The 23,426-nt window shown below is 42.5% G+C and overlaps 1 protein-coding gene across 9 annotated transcripts in view; it reads right to left on the reverse strand.

Moving 5' to 3' along the window:
• Nucleotides 1–709: 709 nt before the first annotated feature.
• IKZF2 (IKAROS family zinc finger 2) overlaps nucleotides 710–23,426 on the reverse strand; it is a 118,778-nt gene continuing 96,061 nt past the window's right edge. For 8 of the 9 annotated variants that reach the window (XM_054830431.1, XM_054830435.1, XM_054830438.1 and 5 more), the window contains 2 exons: nucleotides 16,831–16,974; nucleotides 710–10,985 (listed from right to left, as the gene is read on the reverse strand). In XM_054830431.1, the coding sequence (XP_054686406.1) occupies nucleotides 10,261–10,985; nucleotides 16,831–16,974 (869 nt within the window). In that variant the 3' untranslated portion in view covers nucleotides 710–10,260. The remainder of the gene's footprint in view (nucleotides 10,986–16,830; nucleotides 16,975–23,426) is intronic. The other variant, XM_054830436.1, reaches the window with a different exon arrangement.

Genomic DNA, 23,426 nt, shown 5'->3' on the forward strand with positions numbered 1-23,426 from the left:
AAGAGATCCTTCAACCAACCAACAAACAACTTACAAAGCTTTGTGAGATCTTCCTTTTATTCTGAAGAGCCTGTACTGCGAACGCTACCAGATTGGTAGCTGCGTTACAAAAGAAACGAGAAGCTAGGTGATGTGAACTACCCAATAAATCCCTGCTGGGAAGATCACCTCTGGATAGGACACAGGGGAACTCGGCCAAAATCCCATGCTGAGGGAAGGGTTCAAAGGAATTATTCATGGGGTCCGAGTGTTTTCCAGAAAAACTTGGACCTCGGGCCACTAACTCGTTTCAAAAGCACGGCAGACCAAGTGGCAGGCGACCGATGCCACCATTTTGCACGGTAGGACCGCAGGGGCAACGCTCCTCTAGCTCACGCTGAAGCTGATGACAAGAATGTCATTAGCTTCAAGAGATACCAAAGTGGATCTGTACCCAACTCGCCAGTCTCATAACCCCAACTCGTAACGCGTTCGGTCTCTCTAGTTAATTAACGGGAGTTGTTTCGGTCTCTCTAGTTAATTAACAGGAGTTGTTATCAGGTAGAAACGCGGCTCCTTTGAGGTGCCAAATTGCCGTTTCTTGCTGCAAGAAAGAAAAATGTATGCATACACCAATGTTTCCAGAAAGCTTGAATGGAAAACCCTTTCATGTCAGAAGTTTATTTTTATTGGTAAAATATTAAATAATATACAGAATTAAAAACTGCACTTACACTTCTGAGAAGAAATAATTCTTGGACAAATTATATGCTTGTTCCTGAGATTCCCTACATTTATTCCAGTAGCTGTGCACTCAAGACAGTACAAACCTTTATAATATAATCCTTTTCACAAAGTATTACAAAGTTTCTGCAGCTTCTTTTATTTATACACACATACAGACTCACACTCTCACATGGCTGTACAACACTCACACATGTACAGAGTACACGCATACAGATGTGGAACCATACGTATGCATGTATACTAAGAAGGGGAAAAAAAAAAACCCCAAACCAAACAAGTCCCATAGTTCAGTCTACAGCGGCAAAACTTTTTTAGCAGGGGGATACAGGTTTACGTTGGGGTTGCTCAGATGCACCACTGTCGTAGGGATCGTTTCTGAACTCCTCGTGTAAAAGCCTGTTCCAATGACCACGTAAAGCAATGGGGCAATTCCCAGTGGCTTCACTGGTTTTTGGAATAAACTCTGATTTTTGGAATAAACTCTGATTTTCTTTTTTTTTAATATAATTTTTTTTTTTAATTTAAAAGATTCCTCAATTTGAGCTCAGAACATCTGTCACCGAACTAAAAAAAAAAAAATCGTAACCTGGGAGAAAAGCGGCCACTTGCCAGATTACTCACCCGGCTTGCTGGAGGCAAACAGCACTAAAGTGGGCAGAGCGCAACCCCGCGTGAGGCGGGGGACGTGCCGTGACAAATGGGTCCGACCCCGTCGCCCGAAACGACACTCACGAACTGGTGCGCGCTTTGCTGTGACCCCACCGCCGCGGTGCAGCCCCCGTTGGCGGGAGGACCCGAACCAGCCTACGTGGGGTTACCGGGATTTGGCCCTCGGAGCGTGAGAACCCGTGGGCAACCACGACAGTCACCCACCCAATGCGTTTTGCTTCTGGAACTCAAACACTCAAAGAGTCTGGGAAATAATTTTGGCAATCAATCAGAACGGGATACAGTCTCCTCACCTTTCTTAGGATTAAAAAGAAGTATCTTAAATACAAATTTAAAAGACCAAAGTGGCTACTGTGCGTGCGCAGTAACTGCCTTTCAAAGAAATCTCAACGGGATTTTTTTTTATTTTATTATGTACCTAAATACATATTTACAGAACAGCGGCTTCAGTCTACTGGGGGCGGGGGGGGGGGGAAGGCATTAAAAATACACCATATATAAATATGTATGATATGTAAAACAAGTCCCATCTAAACTTATATAAGACAAGGACAACTCTAAAGAAGCTTTTCTGGTCTCTCAGGTAGATAAAGGACACGAGTCCTGTAATTCTTACGCAGGCAAATCTCTCCCATTAGAGTAAATGGCAGTTTTGCCCTAGCTAAGAGATTACGCCTAATCCAAAATCCATCATCAAAGTCAACAAGAGTCTCCACTGAGTGGGTTTTGGATCAGACCAAAAGATCTTTTTTTGTTTTTGTTTGTTTTGTTATTTTTAATAAACATCCATATTAAGTGCTTTTCTTAAAAAGAAAGCTGCAATTACAAAAGAAAAGGAAGGAAGAGGCAAGAACAGGTATGTCCTTAATTCATGCACTGGATGTGTTTCCGTGTCAAATAAAAGCAGGAGTTCAGGTATGGGCTTTAGCCTTAACTTACAGTTTCTCACCTTCTGTCAGTCACAATCTTAATTTACGGCGTTACTTGACCCTTATCTTTGAATGTATTTAAGACAGAGCATTTTGTTTCACTGATTTGTGTGGACTGAGGAAAGAAAAAAGAAACCTTTGTACCTTAATAAGACGTCAGGGAAAGTATTGCACTTGAACAGAAAAATAACCCAAAAAGGTGGTTCTGTTGGTGATTTTTTTTTTTTTTTAAAAAAACTAATATAAGCAAATCATCCATGTCTGCAATGAGCATGTTTAGAAAGCAGGACCCAAGAATGAAGCATAAGAAGCAAATCTGGGGTTGGTAACCCCCACCCTGGAATACAACAGTAGTAAAACTTTTTTTAAAGCATTTTCTTCCCACAGGAAAAAAAAAAATTATATGACTTTTTTTTACAATTTTATATCTTTCTAAACATTTGCATTAAAAGTTTCCAGTTTCTCATAAAAAGATATACATTTTAGGAAAAAAAAAAAATACAACCAGAAAATAAAACCAACTAAAAAGGAAGGCAAATATACAGTATTATAATTACATCACTGTGGAGTCATCTCGGAAGGTACCCTAGATCTTTAAAGTGTTACAAAGAGTACGTACCTTTTTTTTTTTTCTCAAATCAACTATCTTTTTTTCTTTTTCCTGTTTTTAATATAAAACTACACTTGAGTACAAAAATATGTAAACAGACTGTACAGCCAATGAACAAAAAAAAACCCCCAAAACACAAACGAACCCAAAAAAACCCCCCCAAAACCAAAGCCCCAAACCCCCAGACAGCCCAAAGCTACAGGAGATAAGAGCAGGCCCAGACTTAAAGCTCAGAGAAGGAAAAGGGGGAGAGAGAAACAGAAAAGCACTGAACGCCAGAGGAGACCGCTACACGGCAGAGGAAGTGAACGTGTTCAAGCTCTGAGGACACTTGACAATTCGTCAAATAATTGATCACAGTTTCGGAATCTTTAACGACTACAAAAATAACCAAAAAGTCCTTCCCTTGTTACAGTGTGTTCGGGAACGAACATCCATTTCCAGTAAGCAATGTCAAATCCCAGTAAGTGCATAGTTGGGGATTCAGTGACCTCTTACCCCTTCAAGAAGCTTTTCTTACTTGATGTCACTTGAGGTAAAACTAAATGGCCCGATTTACTGCAAACTGGCCTCGGTGTGCCAATGACGGAGTCGTGCTCTCCGCCATGCCTCGCGGGAGGCGTCCGTATCGCATCCGTGATCGCAAATACAGACTAGAGGCTGCCGGTATTCACGTACCGCCGAGCGCGAGGGATTAAGGCTACTACACAAACGCAAGCGAACGCGTCTTCGCCGCAGAGCCCCGCCACCGAGTGCTGACCACCGAGACCTAACCGGAGGTGCCGCGCTGCGCCAATTAGCAAATCTGATCTCACAAATAACCGTCATCATCAAGCACACGGTTAACTGCAACACTCCTGCGCGCTTCCAGACCTAATCGAAGGGATGGCAGGAGGATAATCGCGTGCTCAAACGTCTTCTTGGGCTGCGGTGCAGTCGCCTAAATCAATACGTCCTGCGGGAAGGAGGCATCAGCCCAAGCTTTGGGTCAAGCCGCTCCCTTTCTCTGAGCAGCGCACACATCACACGAGCCCCTCTCAAGACACGATCTGATTAACTTCGTCGTCATTCACTCTGTTAAAATACTTCACGTACTGCTATAGTAAATACATCACAGTTTGGGGGGGGGTGGTGTAGCTGTAACTAATATTAGGTTTTACTACAGCAATGTAAATCTTTGCTGAAATGGTCATTTCTGTCCACTGATTAATTGGGTCCCATGATTTGTATGTAAAGGAAAAGTTTTTACAGAGGGAGAGAGCGCATGCAATTATCCTCCCAAACGAGGATCCACGTGAGCGTACTGACAACCACCCTTCCAAAGGCTGGAAGTGACCAGGTCTGCATGCTCAACCGAAAAGCTAGGTGACTTACACGGCTACCAGTTTTACTGTTATCTTGGCCTGTTCGGCGTGCAGCACGGCAAACCGTCGGCACACCACCTCCTCCTGGCTGCCCTCCATCCACTTCAGAGCCTCGGTGGAGGAGAAGGACAGAAATCGCGCGCGTCCAGGCACGGCTGGAGGAGGCTAAACTAGAAACCGGTGATGTTCTCCTTGGCCTATACTTCAGGACAACTCCTAATGGGATAAAAGGGAATATATTTACTACGAAGCAAATTCTGCCTCTTTTCTACCCCACTCCTCCCCCCACGTACTCTCTGTGCCTCCCGCAGGCTCAGACCCCAGCAGAGATGCGGGGGAGCCGGGACGGGGCTGCCGCTGGGCTCAGGCCAGTGCCTGGGCTTCACGCCGTGCCCGTGCCGGCACGCTCACACGCTGCACCTGGGCAGGGTAAATAACTAGATCTGAAACTAGGTCACCAACCTGCCAGGAAAGTACCGAAGCAAACACTGCGCTTTTCACCAAAGCGTTCCAGCTAATAAACCCCCGCGATGACATCTACAGGCGTGCTCATCTCTACGTCAATTATTAGGGCGGCAGCAGCGCAACAGTCAACCTTGCAAACCATTTCCAAAGGACTTTTGTTCTTGCTGGATTTCTTTTTCTGGGTTGAAGCGAGTGGCAGATGCTTTAAAGTCTGCTCCCGTTCCTACGTGGGAACTTCAAAGTCCATTTTCCAGCGTGCTTTACTTAAAGCTCTGGAGGGGGGAGAAAACAGGAGACCCGGCCCTGTGGGGCACTGTGCAGCTGGGGGCTTCTGCAGCGAGTCTCGGCATCGCTCCGGGGACGCTGTGTCGGCTGGGACCAGCTCCGAGACCGGCTCTGGCTGGATAGCTGGAATGCACTTTGCCAGGGTAATTCTCAGCCCTACCCGCTCCCAAAAGCCGGCTGACTCCAGGAAATCTCACAGCAAAGTACTACGACGGTCCCCTGGGCGGGCCAAGCTGCCGAGGAGGGTGCCGAAGGGGAGCGGGACCTGCCTTGCTACGCCGTAGGAGAAGGGATGCTTGCTTTGGGTTGGTTTTTGTCGTGCATTCTGAAAGGGTATGGTAGGATATCATGAATGACATCACGAGCTTCCAAAATGCATTTGAAAAAGGCACATATACAATAAAGCATATATCTAATTATATGGTACCATATATATATAAATATACTTTCTCAAAATCTCCAGCTGCCCTAGACTGCAGGCCATTACCACCATCCATTTTTGTTTGGAAATGATACCAAGCCAAGCTAAGATGCAAATTTCTAGCGTCAAAGCCAATTTCATCACGCTTTTCCTAAAATCCCACACTGAGTTTAGGCGACTCCGGTATCAGTGCAGCCTCCCTTCCCCCTCCTCTTTACAATTACAATGCACAGCGAGAGTTAAGGAAAGGAATATTATCTAGCAAAGGAACTGTATTACTGCGGCTGAAATAAGCACCTTTCCCTAAATTATCTCCAAAGTTTCCTTCTGGAGGAAGGAGTGTCTGTTGTCTGGCTTCTTTCAAATACGAAAGAGCCAGCTCACGACCTAGACAACAGTAACAATGTCCTATTAACGGCCAGTTTTGATTTAACTTAGGTTGATTTTAATTTTAATTCCAATTTAGGAATGCCCTTGTAAACAGAAAGAAATTTAGAAACTCTTAAAATTGAGAATTTCTTTACCTTGTAGTACATATACTTTAGTTCCACATGGCTATTTTGTGAGCTGTGTCCTCACCCTGTAGAAACTACTACCATAAAAAAAATCAGGCCAATTAACAAATTTAGATTCTTCTTCCCTAATACAGACCAATAGAGGTTAATGCCTAGACACCTTTCACACCACATCACAGATGGAAGCACTTTTTAAGGAGAATAAAATTGTTTTAATCCCATAAGTTACTGAGTAAAGAGCTGGCTTTACTGAAAAATGCTATATATTTTGATGTGCACTCCTAACTGATTGCAAAGAAAGGTGGCTGTAAAATTCATTGGCCATAACAGCAGATATATAGATAATGCCCTTTGCTCCAAGAATATGGATCATACCAAGAGCAGAATAAGCAGTCACACTTCTCTTTCAATTAATAGGCTTGTAATACTCTAAATTGAGACAGAATCTTGCCATTTGTGATGTAAAAAGAAGCGAAAGGGTTTACTGGCAGGGATGTGTGCAGAAATGGCTTTTTTTTTTTAATGAAAATGGGGAATGCTCACAGGAAGCCAATTCTAAATTTGCAAATGCATGTTTTAACTGGAAATACAATTCCAAGAATTTCAAGATATTCCAATAAAAATCAGCCAGGTTCGATTTCCAACACCAAATACCTAGAATAAATGGATCTGCAGGCCAGGGATTATCTACTGAAATTCCTAGTACACTGTGAATGACTAATGAACTTGACCAAACTCAAGAGCTTTTCTTAGAAATCTGCAAAGAGCAAGCAAGAAAAAAAATCTCTGCGGCCCCATTTTGCACACTTCCATGTAGGGGCAAACTGTTTAAAATAAAACCCTCTAATAATGTTCAGTAGGAAGTGAATGCTAAAATAAGTGCTAGTCCAAAATTTTGTTCAAAATTTGAACTAGAATTGAATCTTTCCCCTTTCCCTAGCTCTAGGATGAAAAACTTCAGTGAGTGTTCAGAAAAGGACATTGATAATAAAAATTAATGCAACGCCTCAGCTTCTTGCTCTCCAAAAAATGCAGGTTTTGGAAGAAAACTGACCCAGCGTGTCTCCCCGCTGCCTCCCCAGGTCTCCGTGCCTGCGATACCAGGACACGGCAGCGCTCACGTACAGATCTCGCACGCTACCGTTGGAACAAGAAGTTGGGCTTAACTGAAGCCAGCTACAAACCCACTGAGCTTCCCCGTCTGATCTTTAAAACATCTACAGAATATACACTACAGGAGGTATCAATGAATCATCAATGAATGAAAGTGCACGCTAACGAACTGCAGATATAATTGCAGCCAACTTATTTGTGGATACACAAGAGATTCTCTGCCTTTCCCGTATTCCGGTGCTTTCCCAAACACAGGCAGAATTTTTTAACACTTTTTCCCTAGTGCTAACTATTCCAAGAAACCATAGCCATGTTCTTTCCACTGGCCGCAGAGGGGAGAACGGAGCGTTGCCCCCAGAGACAGAAAGGGATTGCCGGCAACCCTCTTCTCTGGCACGTGTCTTGCTGGAGGCCCATGCAAGCCTAGTGACCTTCAGGCCCAGCGCCTTTCCCTTTGCAGGTTCTTCTTAAAAGACCTTTCCTGCCTCAGCATAAAGCACAACCGCTTTTTTTTCTTTTTCTTTTTCTCTTTTTTTCTTTTTTTTTCTTGTGGCATGCTGTAAAAGCAACCCCGCTTTTCTGAATTACCAAGCACATCCTGCCGCAGAACATGGCCGGCCGCCTCCTAAGCCAACCTTCATAGCTACAGAGAAACAGCCATCTGGAATAAAAATGATGCCCTCCAGCATCTCCCCGTTTTTCTCCTGCACAAACTCCTTTGATTGCACCAAGCACAAGAAAATGAGAATGGTCCGGAGGACGGCAGCGGTTCACTTGCCTGAGTTTCCTCTACATTAGGACAAAGAAAGAAGGAGGGGGAGAAACCCAACGACATTAAGAACAATGTTGGGAATAGGTCTTTAAATCTGTCACTCCAAAGCCCGTATATTCCCAGCCTTGATAGCTCTCACATTAGAAAAGATGACATTTCTCTCCATATTGTATTATAATTAATAGGCTACTGCAAGACTTTACCAGCTCCTACTTAATAGCATTTCAGTGCTGGGAAGTAGTCATCAGGTAATCTGGCCATGATCTACTGTATCCTTTCTAAACACAGGTTCTAGCTGCCAAGAATGTCACCATAAAAAGATTTCAATCAATACCACTCAGCTCCTACTTTCAAATGCTCCAGGTCTAGGAAGAGAAGAAGAAAAAAAAAAAAAAACAACCCAGTACACTCAAAACGAACAGCAAACTGGCACATGCATCGAGTACGCAGACTGAAGTGAGCAGATGGGAATTCATTATGGCCTGATCTTGCGCTCTCTTTTATACTTTAGTAACTTTAAACTTCGGAAAAGGTCTCACCAAGCGCATGGAGACCGCGTGCACGGAGAGGGTTAAACCCATGCAGATCTTTCCATTCTCAAGCTGTGCTCTTGTTGCCAAACAACATTTCAATTGTGATTGGTACAAACAGTTGGGTTTCAATGGCAATCTGTCACGTAGGTTTAAGCCCAATTTTTACTGATGCAACCGGCAACTTGCTGGGTGGTTGCTGGCTTTGTTATTTACTGGGAGAGAAAGAAAGGAAACAAAACAGATTGGCCGGTTTTTTTCTCTTGTCCAGTCTGTAGTTCAAGGACTTGCTCTGGAGTTTGTTTCTCCATTTGTATTCCCTAGAGTGAAATTAATAAATTGGGAATAAAAGTGAAATCTGCAAATCCAAATCAAAGCACAGCACCTGCATCTCCATGTATCACTTCCTAAAGAAGTAGGGAAGGTCATACGCGATCAGTTCGTTCGCAGGGCTTCCGTGCTCTCCAAGAGCAAAGGCTATCCAGAAGAATCTGCAAACACTTCCACCCTTAAATTAAAGCAGAACTGATGACAAATATAAAAGTCGCTGGTTCAGCAAATTAGCAAATAAGATGTGAACAAGAGAAAAAAAATGGTCAAGACTCGGAACCTGACGTAGCTGAAGTAGTTGGGGTAGTTCCACTAAATCTAATGGAGCTAAGAGGATTAATGCTGGCCGAGGACCTGGCTCCTAGCATTTTCCCAGCTGCAAGTCTTAGTTTAGGCTGTTGCCAAGAAGTTAACACTGTGATAATAGAATGAGAAAGTATTTATATAAGTATATATAGATATATAATTATATTTAAAGAACACTTTGCTACTAGTACTTTTGTCATTTTAAAATCCGTAATTTTAAAACAAAATTATTTCAGAAGAGCAGCAGAACCTCTTGAGTAAACTACAGACTCTCTCACCCACTCCTAGGCCACTTACTGTCCTAGAAGCAAGTTTAAATGTTATTTCTATATGCTATTTCTTAAAACATAGGGTGCAACTAAATAAGTAAGGCTCCCAAGGGTCTCTGAGAAGCCGGTGAGTCAACACATAGGCCTGGAGTAACAGCAAATCAACAATTCTAAAAAAGGTGCTTCATAAGTTACGGAAAATAAAAATACAAAGCCTCAGACTTACCACAGAAGGCCCTCAGACTTATGAAACCAAACTGCTGTAATGTGGTACAGTGTTAAGACATACATTTCTTTTTTTTGTTTGTTTGTTTTTTACATTCTAGAGGGGCAATACACACTGAACCCAGGAAAACAGCTCACCCCAGAAAGTAATTTTGAAAGGAATAGCGACTTTGATTCGTGCTCCTAAAACTCTAATAGTTTTGCTTTAAAAATAATTGTTCATTCTGCAGAACAGATTTCCCCCCTTCTCCTCCAGCCACAGAATCCCCGCACCGTATCTACATGTTTGAAAAAGGCTCTCCTCCAAAATGTTTCTACCTATTCGTCTGAAATTATAAATGAGTGGCATCTCATGGGGACTTTAAAGCACCTAGCAGGGTTGAGCGATATCCCAAAACAGGACACGATGTACAGCTGACTGAGACAGAAAGGGACTGCCTTTCAATTCCCACAGAAAGCGAGGCGGGTCACTCACCAAAAAGTGACGGCAACAACAAACCCCTCTTTTATCCCTTCCCTTCCTTCTTTCCATTCTTAAGCTGGGCAGAGCAAATGAGGTTGGGTCCACAAAAAATAAGGTTAATAATAATAATTAAACAACAGCAACAACAACAACAGCAACAACAACAAAATAGGCGTCTCAATGTCTGAGGAAAAGTGGGATTGTAAGTGCAGTATTTCTTCATGTGCAGTTCTTCTACTTCATACGAGTCCCCTTTGGATGAGAAGGCCTAGTGGAATGTGTGCTCCCCTCGGACTATGTGCGATGAGAACTCATAGCGGTCCTGGCTTCGGTAGCCACAGATGTTGCACTCTAGCGGGTCCCGGTAGCCGTGGCAGCCCATGTGGATGGTGTACATGACATGGTCCAGGAAAAGGACGCGACAGTGCTCACACTTGAAAGCCCTAATCTGCTCCCCTTCTCCATTGATGACCTTGTAGATATCCTTTAAAGAGCCCTTAGAAGCTTTTGTGGCATCCAAAGCCTTGGCGTCCTCCTTCATATAAGCCGGGCTTGGCTTTCTCTTGGGATTTAAGGCAGAGTTTCCTTGGTAGGACTGGCGGTCTTCATGGCTGCTCTCTGAGTCAGTAGAATCCAGGCAGCTATTGCTGGGGGAGCCCTCTCTATCCTGGGTTCGACTCTTTGGTCTGATGAGGGAGATCGGGCCATCCATGTTGTTCTCGTGACTGTCAGCTGTTTCCCTGCTAATGGGCCTTTCTATCCTGTTGGGATGATAGACCTGAGCGTAAGCTGAGTTGATGACCGGGGCCACCTCTGCAATTGTGCTTGGTGTGTGCTGCATCAGGGGGTGAAGTGCCTCAGCTCCAAGGTAGGTGATTGCATTGTTGATGGCTTGGTCCATCATGTGAGACTGCATCAGCTCAGCCTCCTTCTCATAGGTTAGGTTCATATCAAAGGGAATATCTGGATAGCCAAATCTCATGAGCTTTTCACCTAAGGGACAAGAGCAAATGAATGAGAAACAAATCAACGTAATCACTCCAAGGTTTCTCTGTAAAAGGGGTGGGGAGGGGCAGAAAACTGCTGACTTGAGTGAAATTCATTCCAGAGTCCAAAGTTAGCCTCCTTCTACTTGTTTACTCACTTCCCACAAAGTTTTTGTTGTCCTGAGATGGATAAAACAGCAATCTCACCAACAGCTTTTGTTTTTTAATTCCAGGTGAAACATGCAGCTGCAGTGACCTCCAGACCGATTCCAAACCTTCCACTGGGCCTGGCTGCGCCCGTGCTTCAAGTTAGGAAACACATGTTAACTGGTAGAAAATGGGATTGAACCACCAAGGTAACGAAGCTCCCCCGGTTTATACCACTAGATGTACTCCCCCAAAATTAAAGGAGGCAGCACAACACGTCCCCCGCACTCCGAGGTGCCTCATACATACCTTACAACAGGGCTGCATAGCGAAAAAGTTAAGTAACAGGTACAGGGGGCTGGTACGGCGGGGACCTAACACTTTTAGAGCCACAATATGTAAATCCTTCAATCGGCAGAAAAAAAAATATATAAAATAACTGCATGCAGTCACAGAACAGAGCAAGTACCAGGAGCACTGGGGGCTGACCTACCACCTTGCATTCAGGCTATAATATCTTTGTAATTCATCCCCTCAAAAAAAAAAAAAAAATCCCACCCCAATGTTTTGGACTGAGAAAAAAAAAAGACATACCCCACCCCCAGTGTCTATTTAGGCAAGAAAACAAAATAGAGAAACCACATGTATAGCTTAGTTTCATTTGGTAAAAGGCAAAAGCAACTTTCATTGACACAGGGTAAATAAATACATAATGAAGATGAAGCTGGCTGATTCATCACTGTGTGAATCCAAATCCACATCCTTGTAACCTTTTTAAATCAATGCCATTACAGATATGTGAAACCAGAACCACATGCTGGTAAAATTATGCTAGTCACAGGGCTTGTTGGGTATCGCAGCTCTCCTTTGAAGTTCATAAATTTGCCATTATTCACATCATTACTTACATCACACAAGATATACATGCACATATGCGTTCACACACACAAATATTACCCAGTTGTTAACAGTTTTGAAGCTGATTTTACAAAGTCTGAAAAATAATTTTGGTTGCTTTTCATCATCTTTGTTACTTTTCACTGCCTTTATGTACTGCAGTACATAAACCCAGCCTTTTCTTCAACGGTGTAAGCTAATAAATTCAAGGAGTCACTACATACAACTGGTTTGGCTATCCAAGAATTAAAGAACTGAAGAATATTCTATCACCTTTTGCCAAAATTGCTTGGAACAAAATGTGTATAAACCGCCATAAGAAAGAAACAGAACTGTAATCCCAAATCTCTTCCAAATAGCATTAGTACATTTCAACATAGCTATCACTCAGCATTTTATTTTTGACTATAATAATTCATTCCACTTAAAGTGATGCATAAAGAGAGAAATAATTTTATGTTACCCATGGAACAATCAGGTTATCCTTGGAGATGGTGCATCACTTTGGTTGGAACTTAGCCCCGATTAGCAAGGTAATTAAATGCAAGTCTAAAGTGAAGCACGTGAATATCCCTACTCTCTTCAGCAGTACTGCTCACATGCTTCTGATTAGACACGATGTTCGTGTACTTCACCATGTTTCCTTACAGCTGGCTGTGTTATGCTTATAGTTTACCAAAAGAAAGCACAATGTAGAAAACTCTTCCTTTGTTACACATGAGACGTTTGGAGAAAAATAGGGAAGGAAGAAGCAAACGGTGCTGTAACAATGGCCTTTGTAATCTAACATGACCTAAGATTGACTCTTGCCATCAAACCTCCTCTTTTCAGTGCTTCTGCCGTGGGCTGGCAGCCTTGCTGTCTGTGACCAGCTGTCCTGCCGCTGACAGGATGGGACAACTCTTTAACGGGGGGTGGCTCCAGCCTCATGTGAAATTGAGCAGCTCCTTCCCAGGTGGGGCCCCAGTGGGACCGGAGGACAGCCCCGGGGGGCACGCGGTGTCTCTGGCACGGTGGGAAGAACGAAATGAAAATGGCAAAGTCCGTCGGTCCCTGTCACCTGCTCCTGCCACCTTTATTGTTCCTGTGTTTGAATAAAGAACTGATTCTGGTGAGAGTCTGATCCAGCCTCCAAACACAGCCAGTCCTGTGTAGGCCATATAGATCAAGAAATAATACCTATTCTTTATGGACTACTTGGATGAATGATGCAAACCTTATTTTGACTCCTTTTATCTTCCACATTTAGTTAGTCCACCACAGACAGCAGAGCAGAGCAAACTGTAAATTGCCAGTGACCTGAATTATTCATTCCTTTAATTATAACCAATTCCAAAGATGTCAGAGCCTTAGAAATGGAGTGTGACACAAAAAAGCAAAATAAATGATAACATTGGGAGGAGAGGGCATAAAACACAGAGCTCAAAAGAAACATTAACAAACCAGTCCAACGTGGTTTTCAATTTTAATTCCTCTTTAGCCACATCTGTACTTAAAACTAGCTAATCAGATTCATCATTTTGAATCCTCATGCAAAATTATGCTCAAATTCTATTTATTCTTGCCCTGCATTAATGAAGTAGAAGAAGAAACATTCTCCACTGTGGTCATCTTATTGTATGACATTCAAAAAAACCCTCAAAACACGTGTTTGAAGCTAGATCAAAGCACAAAGACACAGCTGTCCTGTGATACCTGTAGTCCAGTATCTAAAGCCACTGCAATGCCGGACACAGGGAGAAAGCTGCAAGAAATCTTGGAGAAAGCAGTTACAGAATTTACCACTGAGTGAATTTCTTCCTGACCCCCATTAACTAGAAGTTGACTCTAACTCTGAAGCCGGTTGATCTTCCTCTGTTCTGAGATGCCTGTGTATTTTTAATTCTTACTATAACAACCACGGGCTTACTGTAAGCCACATAAATGTCTCCTTTTGTATCCTGCCGGTTCTTAACCTCAGTGACACTCTGTGAGAGTGAGCACCACATTCAGACTGAAAACACGTGAGTCTGCTTTGTTTGATCAGCTTGAAGATGGCTGCTTTCAATTTCACTAGTGTTGGCTTCTCCCTTCATCGAAGGAGAGGCAAAAACAAGCCCCCAGACTCCTGTACATCCTAAGTCATACTTTCTGCCTCCGCTGTTTCAACAGGTTTGGTAAGACTAGCAGATATATAACCAAGTCTCTCACTCAGAAATTAACTCTACTTGCTGTATGCTGCTTCCTTTCCTCCTGAAATGTCAACCAGAGTACAGACTGTGGTCCATAACCAACGTCCCTTGGAGATTGCTGATCAGAAAGAGCAGTAAAGCATTGATAGATGTAGCATGCAAAGATTTTAGCTTATGCTTACATGACCTTCTCATAAACACCATTAAGTTGTTTTGGACAGGTGCCACACTTGCAGTATGCACAGGAAAATTTCCTGCAAGCAAGAGAACCATTACAAGTTCTTCCTGATAGAGTTGAACAATATTTCATTGGGGAGAAAACGGGAAGAAAAGTGAGGTCACAGTGAAAAGAAGAAAAGTAGTAAAGCGGAGACTGCTGTTTTGCAACTCAAAGACTGTGATGCCATGAAAGATCAGAAAAGGCAGAAAAATAAGATACAGTAAATACGAAAGAGGACACTTTTTCCCTACAGCTGGATCTAGATAAAAAGCTGCATGTCACATGAAACCCTGAAGTCCTAGCCCCAGAAAAATGGAATACCAAAATGATCTGTTACACCTATAGAAGAAAGGTTTATCTAACAACAAAGTAGTATACCCCACCGAAGAGAGTAATAATCTGCTACAGCATATCTCAGGCAAGGATTTACAATGAATTTGGATTTACAGTGAATTTGCCTTTGAAGACAATAACAACATATGGTCATTTGTGGGTGAGTGGACAAGTAAAATAACAAATAACCTTCCTGGCCTAAAAAACCAACGCCCACCCCACCCCCCCAAAACCTCCCATCATCTACAGCTTCCAAAAACTGAGTCAATTTATACCATCCAAAAAGCGGCTTGCCTCAGTTGTGAGGTATGCTTATAATCATTAAACTATACTGCTTTGAGAGAAGGCATGGGTACACCAGAATTTAAGGGAAGGGAGCAAGAAGGTCTCCAGCCCTCTCAGATGAAGTCTCTAGCCCCTGCAAAGATAACCTCTGAGAGGTATTGCAAACACAACTCTGTTCAAGTCTGTGGTCAACTTGGGGAGAAAAAGAGCAAAGGTGTGAACTGTCCCTCTTCCTTTTGAGGCCGTAATGTCTCTGAGGTGTAGACACACCAGTTTTAGTGTCAGCACGGTGAACTATTTCACTGTTGATCACAGCCTCTAAGAACGTACAGCACTTGCTGAGGCACCGCCAGGGAAACCTGCTATGATGGGCCATGTTTACAATCTCATAAAGCTGTATTTGGCTTGTCAGTCGAGAGTCGTGCTCCCATTTCCACCCTCTTCAACCCCAACTGTTGTCACAGCAGTAAATTAAATCAGAGTATAAACCCTCCAGTTCTTCCCAGCTATACAGTAATTCATTTCAGACCACTCTTAAAGACAACAGTCTAAGAATTAAGCTTTCATCTCAGCAGGACTAATAACAGTATAGAAAATGCTGATGCCTCCGAGCGTTCCTCGTGGGGGCTGGATTGTTCCTGACCTAACCTTGGCTTAGCATTGATATTTGGGAATGGTCAGATGACCGAGAGCAGCCAGGTCAGTGTGTCAGTGCCCCCCAGGTGAGCTGCTGCATGCTGCTAGCCCCCTACTATTCAAAACCATGTGGGTTAGCTTAAAACCGCCTTCAGAGGTGATTTAACAAATCCATCTGAATCTGCATTTAGCTGAGGGGCAATGATTTTTCTAAATGGCTGTGTTAATTGCTTGCAGTCTCTGATCGTCTCTCCGTAAGTGTCTTCAGTGTAGGCAGAATGAGTATACAACACCCTTAAAATCTGTACGACTGTCCTTCCAGGCAGTGAGTGTGGAAAACGCATATTATATGACTTTGGAGTCTAGCAGCATACACTTACCCCAAATAACTCTCTGTCCCAGGTCCCCTCCTAAGCTTAGCACTGCCTCAGTAGCAGTAAAAAGAAGCTTTAAGCTACAGCTCAAATGAAGTAAAATTCCCCATGCTGTCTCCTGTTACAAGCTGAACAATTTTAAGATGTCAAGATACAAAGCAAAATATGAATTCTGGGTCTAGGATTCTAAATTTGGTAACCAGAAGTCACCCAATGCTGTTTTACTTTCATGTGTTAATAAGTTTATTGTGTGCAGAACGCTGCACTTAGAGCAAGAACTTCTCCCAACAGAAGTGATGTGATTTTACTTCCTCATGTCGGTATTACCAGACCAGTTTTTGCCAACTCTCAAGAATTTCATACAAGTTACAAGTCTTGAGATACTTGTTTGGTTTTTTTTAAACACACACACAAATATGGAGACAGATAATTATATGAGAGCCTTAGTTTGTATTTGCTGGGGCAAGGAGAGGGAAGGATGACAAGTCTAAATCTCAAAAGGGCCAGAGAAAAGTTAGAAAAACTCCAAACAGCCTTAAGGCACAGTAAAAAGCTCAAGATTTTCTAAGCCATTTTCATAATTCCGGGGACCTCAATTTTGAATTCTCTGGGTTGGTAAAATTAATTCATTAATTTTCAGGATTTCTTGCTGTGATTTAACCATCTCCATTGTTGTCCCTCCCCATCACAACCAAGTTCTGAGAGCTCTACTTTCCCCCTAGTTCTTACAAATTACAAGTAACCTATACCTATGCACTAAAAATAATAAAAGGCGTATTTCAAGCTTACCCACAAACTTCTGTGGGGTGGAGCTTTTACGCTTTCCCATGTTGCTTGTCAGCTTCTCTATAACAGCAGGTCTCTCAAAAGGCACCAGAGAAATATTGTTGTCCATCACAGGCTCTTGTTCCTTACAATCTTCCATAGGAGGTACTACATAAAACCAAAAAATCGTATCAGACAAGTCTGGTCTACACTTCACAGACAACACAAATCATTTGAGCCCTGCTGATTGCACAACAAGTGCAACACACAGTAAAGTAAGGTGCAAGAACACACTGGGCGCCAAGATAGCAATCACCTTTCAGCAGAGCCACATTTACAAAATGCCTCTCTTTGGGACCATCTTATTTAGCAGAAGCCCAACTTTTACCACTCATTAAAGGACCTGTTTTGTTCTGAATACTCAAGATCCTCAGTGAGGAGAGGACACTTTTGAAAACTCACTCTGTAGATGACATTTTCTGTTATTCTCCCTTCGATACGGTCACCTGTTGCCAATGTAACTTTTTAGTTATCATTCTTTGTGTATTCCCTTAACTTCACGCTTATCATACGGCATGCTCACCATTCTTATTTGCTTTTCGCGCTAATCTCCATGACTAAAAAACATACAAGGCATTGATGACTTGTGTTTCCTGGGCCTGGCTGTGCGCTCCCCAAGACAAAGGTTTCCCGAATGAAGGATCTGTTTGTTAACACTTGTTTCCTCTCTCTATACGTGAGATCGTAAAATCAACAAACACTGCACTGGAATTACAGGATCAACATCATATGGAAAGTCCCTTCAGAATCAGTTGCAGAAACCATAAAGTTTTTGATTATATTTTATCTTTTCAAACACAGACCTAACAAGTGGTGAACACAAGTCTTCTGCGTCTGTCTTTCCCCTTTTTGGGATCAGCAGGAGCATTCCTGTGCTAACTACATTATGGGAATGCTCATACGTTGTCTTTGAGACAACAACAAGAAATCAATGACCCCTTCTGTCTTTACTCATTTCAATCTTTGTCGCTTGTTGGGTTGGGGAATAAGGTGCTACAACAAAAGAAGTATAGGAATTGCACAGGCTTCCAACCAGGGTAGCGACCGACTCGCAGCAGGGTTTTACGTCACTTGCTGACATAGCTGTTCACTAAATACCTACAAAGCACTCTGTTTTTGTTGAGCATCCTCTTGCAAACACCAAGAAGGGTCAGTGGTACCATGCCACATATCAGGCCCGGAGAGTCCGAGTCATTTGCAATACACGCCAAGCGTGATTCCACATGTAGCTCTGCTCTGCTGCCATGAATTTAATACACGGCCTAACTGTCCCGCATTCATCTCCAGAAGGTAGCAAGAGAAACTTGAGAAGGACCAGCCACTTGTCCACGTGCTAATGGGATGGCTGAGCTGTAAAAAAATATCTGAGGAGAAGAATGGACAGCAGAGAAATAGAGACTGGGATGATCTTGCAAGGAGTTCCTACAATTTGTAAACTGTGAGCAACCCATTGCATTCTCTGTATTAGATAAATCTTCCGGTGAAGTCACGGGTGGTATTCCAGAGGTAGCAGAGAAGGACCGAAACCCGTATCTTCTGCTAAGTTCTTCTCTGGTCTCCCACCACAGCAGCCTTTTGTGTCACAGACACCTTGTCCCTGAGACTGTGCCATAAATGAACACCACCAGCCTACTTTCCTCCCCTGTAACTTTACTGCCTTCAGGATCCTAATACGGAATAATCACTCCCCTGTTCTTAAACATGCAGCTGTTTGCTAGCACATAATCTATGAAAAACGGCGTGATAAAAGCCTTGTCTTTGCCTTCTTTCTAGTAAGGAAGAGCAAATACCAGGCAATTACAAAAGAGAGTATCTGCTCAGGTGAACTTCTCAATTCAGACATTCATAATAAGAAAACATGGCAATTTATTCATTTGATTCCATTTGTGCCTCTGCTGCTATGGAAAGCTGAGTACTTTGAGGCTTAGAATCTACCATATGCTATAAAATGATTTACTCTGCTGCTTTTTTATTTGTACAGGATGCTCCCCCTGAGAAACACAATGGTTTCTCATTTACAAGGCAGTCCTGCTGGCATCACTGAAAGAGAGGAAGAAAAAGCATAAATATGAAATGAATCTAATGTTGCAACAAAATGGGATGCAGTGTTCAAGAGACCTAATTAATGCCCAGTGCAGACTGGGAGGTCTGGAATACTTTAATAGCTAAGGCTACATTTTTAAGGTTATTTAAATACTACGGTTGGTCAGGAGCTATCGGCACTAGTTCTACTCAAGTATTTACCGAGGAGATTTTGGAAGAAAGGAAAGATTATGTCTGTTGATTTTCACTGGGAAACGGAGCCTGACTGTCCTTTCGGCTTACCAAAAACCAGCGCATGCATGCACATGCACACACACTCCACGTGAAACCCTGGGTCCCTGCTCAGCAGCAATACCCATCCTCACTGCGATGGGCCAGGTTTGCACGTGAGTGCCGCTTCAAGATTTTCCAGCCGTTGGTGTACAGGACACACGAGGCTGATTTGGGGCACCTAGGGAGGTGCAGAGGGCTCTAAATCCCTCCTAGGAAGACTCCCTAAAGGTACGCTGGCTTTGTAGACCTGCACTTGCCCACAAAATCAGCTGAAAACCTCCTGATTACTGTCATAGCCATCTGATTAAGCCCCAAAATGTACTGACATTTGTATGGTTTATAACAATTAAGTAATAATTAAATAATTCTACTGTTGGGCATATGTGTGCAAAATTTCCTAGACGGAATTTGAAACCTTTCTTCCATGAAAAATGAATAGTGCTAAAAAAGACATCTGCTCTTCTCTAAGTCAGGCAAAAATTCTGCTTGGACTCCTTTTAAAAGTAAAATCATCACCAATAAAAGCATTTTCTTTTCTATCTTACATGCTGCAAGCTCTTTTTCCCCACCTCAGAACTCGACTCTATAATCCAGGGCATGGCTCTTTTGCAAGAGAATCACTGAATCACACCAATATTTGTGTTATGATGGGAATAAGTTACTGGAATGTGTTTTTGTTATTTCCTGGGAGAAAGGAGAGATGGAAAGAGCCTAGTTTCTGAAAGCATTTAAACTGCATGCAAAACTGGACCAAACAGGTGAGATGTCACATGTTAGAAACACAAAGAGTTAAGCTAAAGATCACATTGTCAATTCTAGATACATTCATTTTCATTTCAGTTGAAAAACATACAAATAAAGGACAAATAGCTCAGCCTGCCTTTTTTTTTCTTTTTTTTTTTTTGAGGAAAAACAAAATAAAAAAGGGGAAAAGCAAACCTATCACACACAACCAACAGTTATCACAAATCAGCTGCTTTCTGGTAGAAGCTTGTGTGTACACATTTACTCTGCAGTAAATGCAATTCCTTCTTTGCTGTATTTTATTGTTCTTCATTACCTTGGTAGTGGGAGCTACTGAAAAACAGCTGACATAGTTATAACTAGCTTTGATGCAGCAACTCATTTTAGGCTGTGAACTTATGGTCTCAGCTCAGGAAGGCTTTTTTATTCTAAAAATCAAGTGTCTGGTCGATGAAAAGGCCACACTTGAGTATCTTTCTGTTCAGGGATGTTCTTAATCAGCTATCAGGGTGTGCTCCAGGACTGCCCATGCAAATGTTCACCATCTCTGATACCATTAATGTCCTCAATTGCAGTTCACACCAAATGTTGTTTCTAAGCCCAAACTCTCAATACACAAATCTGGATGGTCTTCAGAACAAAGTCTTTACTTTCCTGAAGACATTGATCTTTCCACCATAGTGCTCAAAGTGAGTATCTTTTAGGTTTTGCTTCTTAATTTGTACACACACACTGGTAAAAAAAAATTTACGCTGTTCCAGTGAGGAAAGAATAGGGGGGAAAAAGGAAGTAAAAAAATTACCCAGTATGCGTTTTGCTGGTAAATACTTTTGTGTACAGACAAGAGACACTGGGCTAAGTCTCAGCTGGTATAAATTCGTATTACTCCATCGACCTCAATTTCCTTTCCTAAACTCACAATATTGCTATTCTAAAACGTGCATGTGTGCAGAGAAATGACAGGAAATATTCCCATGGACCCTGGTGTGAAGTCTCCTGTGGGACCAGCGTTTTAACGATGTTTTAAGCAACTATGTAAGAGGGAAGCACAGAAGGTCACTGTGTGTTTTATGGGGAGCTGGCCTTTGAGCCTGGCACAGCCTAGGGCTAAGCTTCTTTCTCCTTCTCCACCCCATTTTAAGAATTTCCCTGGACTTTCTGCTTTGTGGAGATGGAGAAGAACATACCAGGTGCAAACCATAGCTAGCATTCAATTTTTCTCCATTTTTTCCTGTAAAGATCATGTTCTTGGCATTCAGAGACTGTCACTTTTGTCACCCCCAACATGCCACTAGCTAGGAGACTGCAGACTAATTTCTACCTCGGGGGCCAGCACTGCTTTGCCCAAAATTGCCAACACCCAACCGTGCTGAGCAGGGAACAGGACCTAGCCACAAGGAGGGGCAGCTCAGCAAGCAACCGGCACCCTGCGAGAGGATGGAGAGAGAGACGGAGACTTGTATATTCCTACCCACACACCGAAACCAGCCCTCCTTCCCCTCCTCTAGCTTCCCCCTGTGGCTTTGGTCAGGTGATCTAGCCATCTGCAAGACAAAGATAATTGTAATTAAGGGCCTCATCAGGCCACGGCAAAAGCACCCAAGTAGATGTCTGTAGTGTGTCTATAAACTGATCAACTCGAGCACAATGCTTGAAAAAAATCCAAACTCTCTAGGGGCTGCCTCCAGTTTTCTGGAGCGATTCATCTCTGCAGAAACAATTTAGACTGAAGGTAAATGTTGGCCACATTGGTTGAGACCCGGCACGGCCGCCTCTGTCCTTAAAGCAGGATGCTGGTAGGGATAAGAAAAACCCCACCTTTACCTGTCCTGTCCATAATGGTGAAGCTGTGACCAGGAGTCACACCAAAATGCATTCAGAGGCTTCAAAACACTCAGCAAGAACAAAATACTTAAGAAGTATTTGGAAAGAGAGTCAGGAAAACTTAACTCCAATGTGATGCAAAATAAACCAGTGATTAGAATCTCCAAAGCATGCACTCATTCATCCTCAGGAATATCCTTTCCATGCGTGACACGGGAGAGAAGGAAACTAATACATTTTTCAGGGTTAGACTAAGACCTTACTTTAAGCTGAGTAATCATTTGTATACTCTTCCCTGGTGTCTTTATAGTCCCAGGAGAAAGGACTTTGCTGCAGACCTCTACAGGTTGGTGCTCATGACCGTCATTCCCATGCTGAGCTTCACGAGTGGGAGCGATGCTGGGATGCGAGGTGAGATTTATTCCTGGTCCCAGCTGAATTTGGAGCTCCCTGCCGCTGCCTGTCCTCGCTGTGCCCTCGTGAAACAGCTAAACAAAGACAGTGGATCAAACATCCCCTTAAACATTCACCGGGGGAGATTTAGACATATTTGCCCAGAGGAAAAAGAGGCACTAGTTGAATCCAAAGTGCTGTTTTAAGCTAATTTTGTTGAGAAAAGTGAAGTGGTTGTGTGAACGTTTCTATTTTAAGCCCAAGCACAGTCAGTCAGGCTGTAAATAAAAGAACTGTCCACATGGGGTTTGCACTGGTTTAACTTCAGCTGGTAGAAAAATCAATGCAAGGTCAACCATTCCAGCTGCTTTGGGTAGACAAGGTTAAGGACTCACCCTTCTTGTCGTAGCATTAAGCAGCTTAGAAAAAGCTTTAGATTTCCATAGAAGTACACTATCAACAAGAGTAAGCCCAATTTTAATAAATAACTGAATAATAAACCCAGAAGTTGAGTGGAATTCAGGAAGATCCTCCACAACATGATCTCTGAAACATCCTGGTTGCCATAATTATATCAGCCTACTGTTTTTCCCCTAAGGAAAGGCTGACTGAACTCATCACCTCGCTGGTTAACACGACAGGCACACCCTCGTAGAGTGAAGAGTGTGTATTTTGTTGGGAACGAAGTCGGTGGTTAAACTCCTACTATCAACTAAGCGCTCCATCTAACACACCAAGCACACAACAGACACCTGCAAATAGCAAAGCCCTGAAATCAGTCTTTCCACTGACTTTTACAAGCGTAAAGTCGGGCCCAAAGCAGATAATCACTAACTTCAACGGCTTCAAAGTCATCCATTACATTTTGAATGTTGATTTTAGTCTCCAGGGTGTCTACAAAGATAGTAATTACTTAATAGAGCAGTATGAACATTTTGGCAATACATATTAAATACATTTAGAATGCCTTTATAGGATTAAATTGTTCATGGAAAAGTACTCTTTAAAACTTTTTAGTATTTTTTTTTCATAAAAAATTGTCCATATTAGAAATGCTGAATAGATTTTATTTCAGCTTGTATTTTTAGGTTTTTAGAAATGACCTTTCAGAACTTTTACATAATTAATTTCCAAATGAGGCCGTATGACTCCACTCAACAATAAAAAGCAAAATGGAAAAAAAAAAAAAAAAAAAAGAGGAACCATTCTTTCACCTTTTCATTTACCTACAATCTAACTTTTTGGTGTTCTTAGATACATGATAATTTTTAATCAAAATGGAA

The sequence above is a fragment of the Grus americana genome, chromosome 6, assembly GCF_028858705.1.
Source record: "Grus americana isolate bGruAme1 chromosome 6, bGruAme1.mat, whole genome shotgun sequence".
In the NCBI taxonomy this organism is placed as follows: Eukaryota; Metazoa; Chordata; class Aves; order Gruiformes; family Gruidae; genus Grus; species Grus americana.